Below are 14,382 nucleotides of genomic sequence, written 5' to 3'. Positions count from 1 at the left end.
TTTGTTCAAGCGCGGAATTTCAGTTTGTTTAATTCCTTCCCTGCAATTCGCGTTGTGACCATCATCGACCATCGTCGATATCGGATATCGTGTTAGCGGTCAATCGGCGTATGTGATTCGTGTAGGGGTAGGTTTTGCCAATAAATAGTGTAAGGATACGGTGCGTGAGTGAATGATGCGTGCGTGCGTGGATGCGTGATGACATCGAGCGACACTGACCAGCTCAACTGGTTAACGTTGGATATACAATCGTTGTTTTCGGTCGCGTGCGTGAATCAGTGAGTTCACGATGCGTGCAGTCCGCTACCCGACTCCTCCCAAGACCCCTTTCGCTTTCTTAATACGTTTCGCGCGGTTGCTGCACGCCTCGCTATACTAATGTAGGTACATCCAGATACCATTTCCCTTGCCTTTCCTCTCATCTCCCCTATATTCAAGAGACTGGATGTACAATCGCGGAGTCTAAAGGTTTAGAATAGACTTTTTTGAACTATGGTTGTCGAAAAACATCGGCTTTTTTTGGCATTTTTTTATTCGATTTCAAATCATGCATATGTGAGTTTTGGAGATCCGAGTCATTGATGAAATATATAGCAATCAATTAAGAAATAAAAACTATGTGTATATAGGTGTATACGTTACACCCACGAAGAGAGAAAGGGACAGATGAGAATGAGACACTGGGTGGCGTGCAACATTCCGTGGTACCTGATGCAATTCCCTGACCAATGCCACACTGTTCAATAATCCATTACCATGCTGTATATAAGGTCCCTGTATATACATATATATATATAAATCGAAGAGGGGGAGAATCCCCAATATCCTATATTGCCGATAAAACGCCTGGACCTCGCATGCTTCCGAGGCGTTACCATCATATGAAATAATAAATAGAATGTGTAACGTATACTATGCATTTGAGTGTGAGTAACCAAATAAATAAATATACATGCATGTATACTTATGCATTGTGTATAATTCCTACCCTACGACTCTGTTGAACAGCTTTCAATATTGTAAGATTTTTCAACTCACGTATCATGGATCCAGCGATGAATTTTGGTAAAAACTGCACGTCTCTAAGTTTTTAAAGAATGATTGCTAATATTTGATTCTCTTTATTTCATTGCACAAAGATTCTTTTTCAGTTTTGTAGTTTCTATTGATATTAATCTCTAACAACAGCATGCTTAGACTTTGAAATATTATGTAATAAGAAAAACTTGAATCTTATTCAGTAGGGATGAACTGTTTGAAAATCGTTCAAAATTTGACATTCTTAGAGCACAAATAGTCAAGTATAGCTTGCTTGCCAAGTGTTAGAAAAATTGTTCAACTTTATACAAGTGTGAACGAAATGGCGAGAAAAAAAGAGAGAAAAGAAGTTAACCAAAGGTGAAGAAAACCAATAATTCCTACCATTTTTGATTTATCTGCAGCGCCGTAAGCACATCGGTAATACTCAATGGTAGGTACTGTACCTATACGTATATATATACCTACTGTACACTAGTAGCGTTCGAGATAATCCGTGCTGCATGTTGGGTTCTATGTACTACGGTGCCGGATAATCTATATTTATATAAGTGCTATCGCTGTATAGTCGCTATTGCTTGTACTGGTATAATCGTATATCTGATAAATACCACGCGAGGCGCAAATGGCGATAAGAGAATTGTGATCTATGAAGATAAGTAAGCAACGAAAGTAGTTGAGCGGATATAAGTGACCCACACATCGGTAGAAACGTCACACGTATACGAAAAGCACAGTATTCGTGTCTGAATGCATGAACTTCAGGAAGCCAAACCTGCACCCTCTGAGTTTCGGGACAAAGTGATATTCAATTCGTTCGATCTCATTCAATTACCTGTATACCATGTATGTGATATCAATGAAGGAATAAACGGAGCTGTATATTCACATTTAATAATAACCTGGACAACAAACGTATACCCAGCAATAAACTTTTTTTTTAAAAATAATTCGCCCGGCATAGTCTGCGCTTACTCGTGGTCTACCCTCCATATCGATTCGAACCACCAGCTGGTGTTTTTGTGACCAGCCAAGTGTTAAGTTGACTGCAAAGTGGCACCCCCGTACGAAATCTCTTTTACCTCACGCATATCATTAAGTGCCAGAAGAAAATTGTTTAACCCGGACGGTAATATGCGTGTGCCGCATGAAAACTGCATAGTGTTAAAGTTACAGAAACCGTTGACTCTAACAGAAACCTGAAGGCACTTCAACAGCAGGAGGACGTTTAGATAAGAAGCTAATTCATTCAAGGATTTTTTTACATCATCGAGAAACAAACTCTCCACTTCAGCCAAACTAAATCTCGAGTCGTTTAAACTATTTGCATGGTAAAATGATGGAACCGATGCAAAATGCACACATCTCGAAGCTCAGCTTTGTCTCATTCAGAGAAACAATTAGAATCCTCCTTTATTGTTCAATGGATGTTCCAACGAGTCCTCCATCCTCTTGAACTAGAAACTTGTTCGTTTCTGCATTGGCGAATTATGTCCGTGTTTTTTTTCAATGAATCTGATCATTTAAAGAAGATTGAGTCGAGCAGGACATCTATGATCCAGGGTAACATGGTTGCGACTGATGAAACTAGACAGACATTGCTAAGGAGACGATGGAATGAAGGTTCGATGAAATCCGGTGTCATTGATGGTGGTGTTGAACTGTGACGTTTGTACTTAGCGGACGATGGAAGGATACGACCAAAAATGATGCGGTAAAAATAGCCCCAAGACATGGCAAGACAGATCGATAGCACGACAACTCTGCAGCTTCCGCACAGTGCCCGGATACATATCAGTCGAAAGAAAACCATCCGACAAATGTGATGCGGAAAAAGAGATGCCCCGAAGAAAGTGGGAGGTTGGTTAAACAAAAATGAAAGAATAATCGAGGGTTGACACCGAGGGTTCTAGTCGTAGTTGCGACGCAACGCGGTTCGGCGATAGCAATCGCGTTGAGGGAGTGTGGCGCTTGGCCTTCTCATAGCGAGTCGGTTATAGCCGGCAGTAAAGGTACACAGAGAAAGCGCCATGCTGGTTTCGTGATTGGCCGGGTCGGCGTCGACCGGGGCGTGTCGATCGCGGGGCGCTACGTCGGAAGGGCGCCTCCTGGAGCGGCGCTCGTCGTTCGGCCCGAGCTCGATTATTAAGACCCTCCACCACTACCACGGCCACCGCCACCACCACCAGCACCGCCGGTTCCACCGCTACCGCCGCATCCTTCAGCGCGCGCGGCGCTTTCGTGCCGGTGCTCGTGCCTCGGCAGCCAGACAGACTCCTGGAGTCGAGGTCTTGACCGGACTGGATACACCGCTGCAGTTGCGTCCGACCGCGACGAGCCCACGTTCGCAGCTGCCGGCCGCCGCATGGTTTCGGTTCTCCGATCCGCTGCCGTGAATTATTGCCCTGCAGACAGTGACACTACCACTTCTTTCCAACTATCCATTAATGGGTCTCCGACCATTTCGGTCCGAAATTCGCGGTGGTCATGTTCGACGAGCAACGTGCCAAGTGACTAATCGAAAGGCATCTTACCGCTACCTTACTTTGCAGACTGTGGTGGACCGTGGAAGTGACGAACAGTGATACGGGTTATCAGTTTTTTGTGAGAGTGACCAGTGAGACGTTGTATGTTCACCGCAGGACGCTTCGACGTTAGTGATTTTACCCAGCGTTCACGGTGATGAACTTTTTGGTGCACGTGGAGAGATTTTGAAACGTTTTGTCGTAACCGTGATCCTCGGGTTTCGAACATCGACCAGTGTCGACGACGGTGAACAAGTGCTCCAGTTACTCAGGGCTTGTGAACACGGTGGACCGTGTCAAAAATCACCAAGTAAAACTATCCGTGATCAATGGTCAGGCGTTGAACGAAGCCATGTGCAAATTTTCAGGATAATGATTAAGCTAATGATCAAATAGAATAGACAAGTTTTCAACGAGGTGGTTGCAGTTTAGTGGCAGTTCATGACAGTGAATAACCGAAGTAAGGACTGTGATGGTTTTGTTCTTCCATCGTGAAATGAGACCGTACTAAAATGGATACGCGGTGTATGATTTGAGGATTTTCAGACAAAGACTTTCGCATACGTAAGGTGATAAGTAAGAAGAACTGTGCGATTACCAGTGACAGCGTAGTAGACAGTGTCGTTAAGTGAAATATACAACAACAAAACTGCAGGGAGCGAGTCCGTCCGAGGTGGTATAAGTCACGATGCACCCCTTGAGAGAGTGAAGGAACCTGTTCGTTCGGGAAGCCTTGACAAGAGGAGAGCGAAGCTAGGTTGAAATTGTCGAAGGAAGAACGGTCGTCGAGCGACGGTACGAAGTGGTGAATCGGAAACGGGAACCGGCAGAAAATTGCAGCGATCCCCACAGCGCCGTCATCGTCAGGAGGTGCAGGTCGGGGCCGTCGAGGATGACGTAGCCCGGGGGTGGCCGAGCCAGGGAAACAGTGCGACCCCGGTCCGCACCCTGTACGCGCTGGACAGAAGCGCGGCAGGGCTGGGGGTGGTCGGTGGAGTCGGTGGAGTCGGGATCGGCCCCGGGGTGGTCGGCATCTGCGGCCCGGGATCCGGAACGATCACGCCGACGGACTACGTCACCGCGGGATGCTACCCACCACCGGGCTCGACGCTTTCCTTGAGCGCCGTGCACCCCCAGCCCTCCACCGTCGTCGTTGACCAAGCGATGACGCCCACATCGGCGCCGGCACCAACCTCGGTCGCGGGGCCGAACAACCCCGTCGCCATGAGCCAGCTGGGAACGGTTTACGCGACCAAACGCCGCCGGAGAAACGGAAAAAGGTAAGAAGGCCATCTGATTCGTAATTATTGAGCGTCTGCGTGTAGTGGTCAGCCTCCGAATTCGGTACCCGAAACTTTTATCGCTGGGAATACCTGACTCTGGAGAGTTTTGAACTGTTATCCGCCATCGATAGTCCCCAAACTTACTCTTCGAGGTATGGGGACGGCTGCCAAGATCTTAGAGAGATCGTCTTTTCCATGGTGAAATGATTGAACGTACCGCTTCAATTCATGTTACTGCACAGAAGCTGAAATGTGAAACGAATCAAAATTCTCTGATAATTTTTGTGGTATTCCGAATTACATTGGGTTGTGTCGGCGAGCAGTTCAAAATCGGACCTCTAACCACTGGCGATGAACGTCGGACTCTTTCTCTCGAGTATTTTGGCGATTTCTGTGAGGCTTCGACGTTTTTCTTATCTTGAACATCCGCAACTCTGATATAGTGGCTGCCAATGATCGTTGATACTTTTCAAAGCGTCTTCGTTATAGTTCTTTGGCATGCAAGAATTCTAATTGCGAGGTATCAGGTCCTGTTATAACGAAGTACTTTGATACACCACCTACGAAACACTGGGTTTTAACGTCTCTTTTAGCGTCATAAGTCCAGAGTCAGAGGTATTAACAATTCATCGCTACTCTGATTCACTCCCAAAGGTATAGTGTAGATCCCATCAAGATATGAATATGAGGTACAGTCGTAACACCAAACTTAGTAATTGTTGGCCAGTACTCCTAACCGTAAAACAAATAGCCAGGTACTCACATGACAGCAGAGTAACTTGCGATCTGTTCCATATTGCAGAAGATATTGAAAGTGAGGGTAACACATTGAAAACTGATCGAAACGTTGATTAAATTATGATTCAGGATGTATGAAATAGCGATGGAAGAACCGTGAAGATCAAGTTCGACTCGGACAGTCATATGTATATGCCATGTACACAATGCAACGCTACTCCATTCACAACCGATGAACAGTAACGACGTCATATGATCATGGGTGAACCGTACCTACGAGAATGGAGTAAAACAACGGTAATACGCGTGTTAAATATTGAGCAGTTGACTAGTCGTTACCTCGGCGAGTTGCGCGAGGTGAAATACCCAGTCGCAGAAAATGTCGAGTTCAGTTCAGCGACTCGTTTTCACGTAAATAATTCAGAGATCCGACGAGCAAGTCGAGGCTTCGCGGCCGGCTGGTCGGCTAAACACCTTGAAGGGCCCCGGGCGCTACGGCGCTTTAAAGTGGCTACGGCAAATAAAATCTCTACAGACGGAGTCCCAGCCCCGTTTTTGAGCCACCATTCTACCCTCGTAAACATTATTACTTATTTAACATGAAGAAGAATATTTGCACTGGTACTCGACGCCGGTTAAACTGCTGCACTGCAATCAGCTGCGTACGTTTAAATAGAGTTGACTTGAGACCCCTGGCTTGACGGACTTAACCACTTGATCAGGGAGGGTTCGTTACTTATTCATACTCGCGTTTACCGCCGTTAATGTACACCGACGCTAGTCCATCTGTCACCAAAAGGTGTTGCTCGTTTAACGGTGGAGTCACGAGCAGTTTGCATGTGCTGAATGTATTAATATGCATGACTATGACTTCCATATCGAATTTGATACACAAACTTCCACACGCATAATTTAACTCCACAATTTTTTCGATGACCGCATTTGATTGACTCCAATTTATTCATCAGACGCAATGCTCAGCTGAAGATTCGGAGAAATGTGACCACATATTTTCAGGGTATTAAAGCATTAAGACTACGAAAATCAAAAACCTCACTCACCCTTCCTGCATAGGATCCAACAGAAGTTGGATGACTCTGAATTCGTTCCGGCGGTGCGAACTTCAGAACCTGTCGAGACGATGTAAAACAATTTCATTAGCAGTCGTATCAGTAAAATAAGAGTCTTTGTAGAAATGAAAAACCTTCTGGAACCAGTGAGTTTGGCAAAATGACTCCTGGCTCTAAAATACTTAGCCAACAACTTCAACTCGCTCACTAGGTTGAACATTTAGTAATTAGTCGATAAGGAAAGCTAATGGTGAAATAGATTCGTGGACGTGTAGAGCATGGCAGATTTTTGATAGCGGTGTAATATTTTTTCACCAGTAATCAGTGGACGATGGAATTATCATTGAGGGTTGTTACGTGCAGCGCACGCAGCTGGAGAGTAACTGACGTGAGCTGGCAGTGACGAAGCGGCGGCTTCATTGCCGAGACGTGGAAAAATAAGAGCTGCACGTATACTCGCGGTAGGTATTACACCTGAAGATTGAATCTCTTTAAGAGAGTTTGATCACGTAACGACCGTGCTCACAGAATAGGCTGAAATTCAAACGCAGTTCCCACTGTACACACGGCTATGTAAGGCACCATTATTCGTTCAGCACAGACCATTCCATGGCAATCAGACCCATCACGATCAGATGCCGAGTATATCAGGCATGATTCTGATGTCGAGAAAATGATGTTATGACTTTTTGATAAGTTGACAGAACACGGTTAGCACTTGGGTCATTTTTTAGAAAATCAATAAAGTGCTTCAAGATATAACCGAATCTTTACCAGGCGGTTTAACCTCCTTGACCGCAGTGTCAGCTTGTAAGGTTTGAAAGCAACGTAAGATTATTTTGCGAGGTGCTTTACGAAATTCATCTTCTTCGCCCGACTGTCCCAAAAGTATGTCGAGAGATTGTTGAGCTGAAGACTGAAACAAGAGAAAACCAAAAAGGGTGTGTTCGTAAAATGAATAGAGTTGAAAACACCTATCCAAAAAATAGTAATCCTAATGGATGTTTTTACGCGGCGATTCTTCGGTGCCGAGAATAATATACAAGAGGCTCTTTAAGCACCGTCTAAGAACATGTTTAAGCGGGTATATAGCTAGGCATATTTTTTCGCGTCTATTATATACGTATGAGCCAAAGTGTTTTGCCCTTAGGGCGAGCGTCGTCGACCGGCTGGTTCAGGTTAGGGATTCCATTGACGGAGTGCAAGCGGCATGCCTACCGGAAAAATCCGTCAGTAATGATCGCAGGGAATTAAGGTGAATCGCCAAAATGTTTTGACCACGCGGAGAAGAAGATGACTCGTATTACGTTCGGGTTCAATTCGTGGATTTTATTACTATACTAGCAAAATATAACCTCCCCTGGATTACTCGAGGAAAATTCGCGCAACGCAAATACTCACACCAAGTCCGAGTCCATCGAGTAAGATGCGGCTGGTCGTTTCCCTAAATTTTACGAAGTTTCGTAGAAGGCCGTTGAGGCGCTGCTTGCACCGCTCGGCTAATGACACCAGCTTCTATAATTTGGGAGTTTTTGAGCGAACAGCCAAATTGCCATGCCGGTGAGGGGAGGAATCACTGTTATTACCAGATCCCCGTATAGTCAGTCGAAGCTGATTATACTTCAGACCTTAGACTCTCTTCTGACTTTCCACTTCGGGATTTAGACTCGAAAAATGTCTACTCGCATCTCACTCGTCATCCCGAACCTTCACTCTAACTTGGACAGCTACGCGTCAACGCGTCCGTCATCTCAAACACCGATTTCCTATCGTACAGCGATCCGACTGTCATCTATTCGGTTATGCGTTTATCAATCCCAGTCGACGTCAGTCATGAAACCAGATTTCCTCAGGCAAGAAAATTAGGAAATTAAATCCCTTAGTATCAGGGATTTCCTCGCAAGTTTTCCCGCAATCGTCTACTCGAATCGTCGTTCAAGTTCGCTTTGTACTTGAACGAGTCGAGTCGCACATACCGAATGTCCCTCACTTTTTCTATCTTTTTTCCGAGTCTCCGGGAGTCGCAGCTCTCCTTTTCTGAATCTCTTCTCGGACTTTACAAGCAGCTATGGAAGCGAGCTCCGTGTGTGTTTAACCATTCAATAATTCATCCCGCCATTCATCACGAGTCGAGCGTGAAATTTATCTTATTTTTATGTATTGGTTAACGCGGGGGTTTCCCCCGCCCCCAACCACCTCCCACCACCGCAACGACCATGCATCATTCCCTTATTACCACAGTTTGTTTAGTCCTGAAATCCTTCTCCTTTTTGTCGTTTTTTTCTCATTGGATTTGTACGTTTCTTTCTCCCGGGGATTCAAAGATGGGAAGACAGAAGTCAGGCGAATTCGTGGATCAAAAAAATGACGGTAAGCGTAAGGTTACGAAATCGTGAAATCCTCCAATACCAGCCTGGCCAAACATCATTGGACGTGGAAACTTGGTCAAAGATCACATTTCTAAACGAACCTATCCTCGTGCACCAAAATGTGTAGAATAATTTCTCGGCAAGATTAGTATCGTCGGTTAAATTGGTGGAGGGATCGTGCGCGCGTGTGGCCACGCTCCGGCTTAAATTGGGGCTTTGTTAGAGGCTAGCTTGTGTGGACGCGATATGGTGGGCAGTGTAATAAACATCCGTTACCCTTGTATTCCCCGCATGAGACCGCAGTCATAAACGCATAAACGCATAAAGCGGTACGTACCTACCTACCTACCAGCTCTCTATAACCCGGCACCTACACTTATGTAAGTTATATCCATTGCATGTACTTCACAGTGAATTCAACGCCGTTGCAGAACAGAGTGTAGCAGCAGCAGCAGCAGCAGCTACGGCATTTGGTGCGGACTGACGAAGTCGAGTCCTCGGTCCCTTGATCAGGAAACTTTGGCCGCAGACCTCACTTCCGGTTTATTCCCAGAGTTTTTCTCTTTCACTGTCATTAGGTATTGTATCCTACGTCACACCATGCTGTCCCTAATTCCTTTCACCTTCTCTCCTATATACATCCATCTCTCTCGCAGTATACCTTTTTGTTTTTTGTTCGTTAAAAATTATAGTCCAACTTAATGGTAAGGATTAATATCAGCGGTATCATTCTTCAATTTCTATCGATGCGTTGAGAATCGTTCTCATTTAGCCACATTATACCTAAGTGCCAGTGTGTAAAATGGGAATGAGACAGAGGTAAAAGGAACAGGGTAATAATGAAAATTCTTATCTCGAGGATATTATATATACTCGCTGATGAATAATTCATGAGTAAGTGTATCATATACCTATATTTGTATAAGAGTACGGTGATTTACTTACGCGTTTTATTAATTGCCTGTTCTCGTTTCGCTGTAGCAACGCCGTAGATTATTCCTCATACACATTACGGCGATGTTTCCCTCGCGATGATAGTTGCGGTACCATGATATAGGTACGCGTAAGTACATGCTACGTGTTTACACCTCGTTTTTGTTAAAGATGGTATCGAAGTTTGATAAGAGAAATAAATTTTCTCCAATTTCCACAGCCCACTTTCATCACGTTCAAAAAAACTTTCTCGCATTACGCATTTTGATGAAAAGTAATGGTATAAAATACAAGATTCTTCCATCCCTTATATCACAGCTGTCACGGAATCGAGTCCAACGAACATTTGATCGACGATTTCGGTCAACCAGATCCGGAGATATGCCGCTTTGAGTTGAAAATTAGCGCGAGTCGCGCAACTGGCGTTGCGACGCGAATGAGCGAGTAGCGTCTAGTCGCGCTATTCCTCCCACTTCAAATTCAATTATCTCGGGTCCAGGTTGTCCAAATTTGATGAAAGAGGACTCGTTGAGTTCGTCGCAATATCGGCGCTAACACTGAGAAACTAAAAAAACATTCTCTGGTACTGAATTAAAGGTGATTCCTAATGGTAAAGGTCTGTTTCAAAATAGGAACTCCATACATTGTACGTTGGACACGTACCGGTACGCGATGCGATGTTTTTCGTGCTCCTGTGTACAAAGGACACATCATCGGACATGCACGCCCGCTAATTGATTACGGAACAAAGTTAGCGTCAAACGACGAGTTGACAGAAAGCTCGCTCTCCATAAGGTAGGAAATACCGTTCACGCTATCTGTCACAGGAATTGCTCGTAAACTATAGAAGATACGGCAAAGTCTATACCGGCTAAGTGTGCCTTCAGGTAGTACGTGGGCTGGTCGGTGGTTGGGTAAAGATTATGAGCGTACGCTTGGGCAGACTAGGTACCTGCAGTTTTATGGCAATCAGCTACCGAACGGAGCGAACCCCCACCACGCCTTGATTAAACCGTAAAATGTTTCGACGCGGTTGCGTTGCGAAATGAAAAATCCCATACGTACGATATAAGAGAGTTGGATGAGCTCTTGACGGTTGATACGAGTGAAAACTTGGCATAAGTTACACGGTGAACCAGAGTTCCTCGTCAGATTTCATATTCCATTCAAACTCGAATGAGAAAATGATATTTCGCTCTTGCTGTTCTCACGCAGATCGTGGGTAATTCTTAAGTGCAGAGGATTTATGGAGGAGAGGTATAGCATATTAAAGAAGACGCGAATTTGGAGTAATGCCTCGTCGAGTCCTATCATGGCCACTGCTATAGCTAGCAGCCGTGGATAACGTATTGATGAGAAAGCGGACGCGATGAGTAGGTATGATAGATTTCTATTTATCGCAAGACAAGTCGTCAAAACCGACGTGTTCCACATACGTCAACCGCTTGTCATGCGTACGCGCGTAATTGTTAGTTAATACAAGTGACAGGTAACAATAAGCCGATTAATTAATGGTTAGATTAATATTAATAGCGTGTTTACTCAACTTGGCTTTATGTATGTCTTGTACTGCGCCCCGAGCGAGACTCACAAGTAGCAGCGCTAGACCGAGAAACTGTGAAGGTATGAAGTAGGTACCTTGACCGTTCGCACGCATATTGTACTGCGATACGTGTAATAACTCGGCTGCAGCTTCAAGATCTCTCGGATTTGACGTAAGTCACCGGACGTTTCATGTGATATTTGAAAATATTGGAAACGTAAGACGTGCACGATTCAACGGACAAATGTCATTCTATAATACTAGAAAAGAGACTGGATATTGGTTCCCACAGATTTTTGGACCGTACAAAGTTTCTGGCGGGCTCAGTTTCCAGTCAACTGAGTTTCAGAAAGTGAAATCTACTCTTAAGCGTAGTTTGGATGAGGTATAATGATTTAGGAACCAAGAGTGCCAAACACATCGTGCGGAAATCACAGTATGGTTTAAGCCTTGACCCTAATTTCGAGCCTTTGAGGGAACTCTTCAACATCTGTAAGAAGACCAAACGAAGTTCGTCATGATTTCCGCGGTAAAAAATAAAGACTTTTCATACCAAGATACCAAGTAACGTTCTGAACTCAAAGTAGCTAAGCCGACGCAGGGTTGCGATGGGAGTGAAGGTATCAGTTAATTTTGCGGGATTTGCATTTCAAAAATGTAGGATTAGGCGTTGCACGCATCGTGGAAAAGAAATGCTGTTGCAGGCACAGAGCGGGCAGTTCGCTAGGGGCGGAGCGGTTCGAGGCTAGTAAATACAGGGTTTCCTGCTTCTTCGTTTCTCAACATTCGGGGCCAAACCTCCAGCAGCGCCATCCGCGAGGCTCACACCGAGTACCAAGGTTCACCGAACCCCGAGCATCACCCCTAACCGCGATTCCCGGAGTTCAACGTTCAATTCGAATCGCGGGCATTGTGTGGTCCCATTCTGATTCCTCTGATAAAAATTCTCCAAATCCCGAATGGGCTCTTTACGTCCTCAAACATGACCTCGGAGCTTCGTCGAATCTCACAGTACAGTGAATAGTCATCTTTTGAACTGAACGAAAGTTAATTGGAATGGCTCGATGGGTGTTTATAGGAGTCACTGGTACCCTGTTCGCCGAACTGTGTTGGGCACATGAAAAAAACTGCATGCCGCAGAAAAAGATGAGGGTACGAGGGTATGAAAATGGATTGTAGATTTTACATCCCATGTGGTGAATTTACGGATATCACTTCTTCGACGTCACATATACATCAATTGCGGTAGATCTATCTGAGCATATTGTAAATCTTACTATCGGATTAGTAAATCTTGCCACAATTGCTGTAAGTTTAACTCCAAGAAAGTGCTTTGCATGTATTCGCCGCATGGGATGTAAGATATGCAACACTTTTACATTCCGTGATAAGTTCATCGCGGATTCTTTTCCTCGGTTACACTCGGTCACTGCGAAGTGAAAGAGGGAGTTTGAGGTATGGAAGGCGCCTAGACGGACATACCGAAGTCGACTTGGTACAATGAGTACCGTGGCGACTCTCCTTGCCTCTTTCCTCTTTCCTCTTTCCTCTTTCCTCTTTGCTCCCTGTACGCCACGCATCGTCAGCCTGGCGTATGTGATTACCACGCCCAGTGGCTAGCTCCGAAGATTACACGTCTGTGCGAAAAACAGAGATAGGGAGAGGGAGAGGAGGAGAGGAGGAGAGGAGGAGAGGTCGGTGTGTGTAGGCAGAGCGAGGCATGTAGGCCGCGCAACTCTGTTCATTTCGCATTACCTGGGGATCCGAGAGGATTGATCGAATACGGGAACGGGATACTCCGATACGCTGTAACCGAATAAAAGTGTTTTAGTCGCGGGACGGCGCGGTGCCGGAGCAAACAAGCCAAGCTTGTTTCATATCGGCTCAAAAAGGAATGAAAAATCCTAAAATGCAGGTTCAGTTTTCACTGGAATAATACAGAGGATCTGCGAAAAAGACAGAAAAAGTCAATAGAATAGAATGGAATAGGGTTTATTATTATCCATAACAATATTGAACAAACTTGGAACCTAGGTACTGAAAGAACTTGAAGCTAAATAAGAAGAGAGAGAGAGAGAGAACAAGTCTGGGAACAATGACAAGCTTGCTTATATTTTTGAACAGTAATCACAAAGTCCAATTCAATCACTGAAAACGACTGAAAACCATGATTGTGAAAAGTTGTAATAGTTTCATGAAAATAAATACCATCCAATGAATCAGCATCCAACTATTCGAACACCGATAATTATTGGAGGAATTCCGTGCGAATCCGACCAACGTCTGACCCTCACCGTTTCTGATATTGTTTAAAAAACTTTCTGCCATTGTCCCACCTTTTAAAAATTACCATAAATTTTTTCAGATTTTTTATTCAACTACTCAATTATTTGTTAATATTTAAAGTGATTTTGAAAAGGACCTTTATTGAAATTCTCAACAAATTTTCAGAAGCTGCATTTTCTATTCCAAATTTTTCAGCGCCTTCGATTTTTTTAGTCAGCTAAAAAAACATTGTTTGCACGGTATGAAAGTTCCCAAAAAATTCTCAAAACTGTTATTTTTCACTTAGACTAAAGAATTGGGACAATTGGAGGAAAAATTTGGAAAAAAAAGAAATCAAAAATAATGGTTCGGGTCAAACTTTGTTTGAATTCGCATGGAATTTCCTGTTTATAAGTAATCCTTCCGTGCTGCCAAAAATTACTTCATCTCTTGGGCACTATTTTTGAAACTCGTTGCCGCAGACGAGCCAGTCAGTGGGTGATATTAATTAACCGTACACGGTTAGAAAAAAAAAAGAAAAACATGTCCCAGTAAATCCACCAAAATTTTTCGATCGATTTAACTATTTTCAACATATTATTTACCGAAGAAAAAAGT

General features: G+C 44.3%; 1 protein-coding gene across 7 annotated transcripts in view; it reads left to right on the top strand.

Moving 5' to 3' along the window:
- The first annotated feature begins 3,250 nt into the window (after window positions 1–3,250).
- The window catches only part of LOC107224196 (neuronal PAS domain-containing protein 1), a 131,451-nt gene continuing 120,319 nt past the window's right edge, over window positions 3,251–14,382 (top strand). For 2 of the 7 annotated variants that reach the window (XM_046740004.1, XM_046740003.1), the window contains exon 1: window positions 3,255–4,843. In XM_046740004.1, coding sequence (XP_046595960.1) covers window positions 4,728–4,843 — 116 coding nt within the window. In that variant the 5' untranslated portion in view covers window positions 3,255–4,727. Of the gene's footprint in view, window positions 4,844–14,382 lie in introns of all 7 variants that reach the window. The other 5 variants (XM_046740005.1, XR_006904402.1, XR_006904401.1 and 2 more) reach the window with 5 other exon arrangements.

This window comes from Neodiprion lecontei, chromosome 5 (genome assembly GCF_021901455.1).
Source record: "Neodiprion lecontei isolate iyNeoLeco1 chromosome 5, iyNeoLeco1.1, whole genome shotgun sequence".
Classification (NCBI taxonomy): Eukaryota; Metazoa; Arthropoda; class Insecta; order Hymenoptera; family Diprionidae; genus Neodiprion; species Neodiprion lecontei.
Note: the sequence above shows the minus strand (reverse complement) of the source record. Positions and strands in the feature narration are given on the sequence as shown.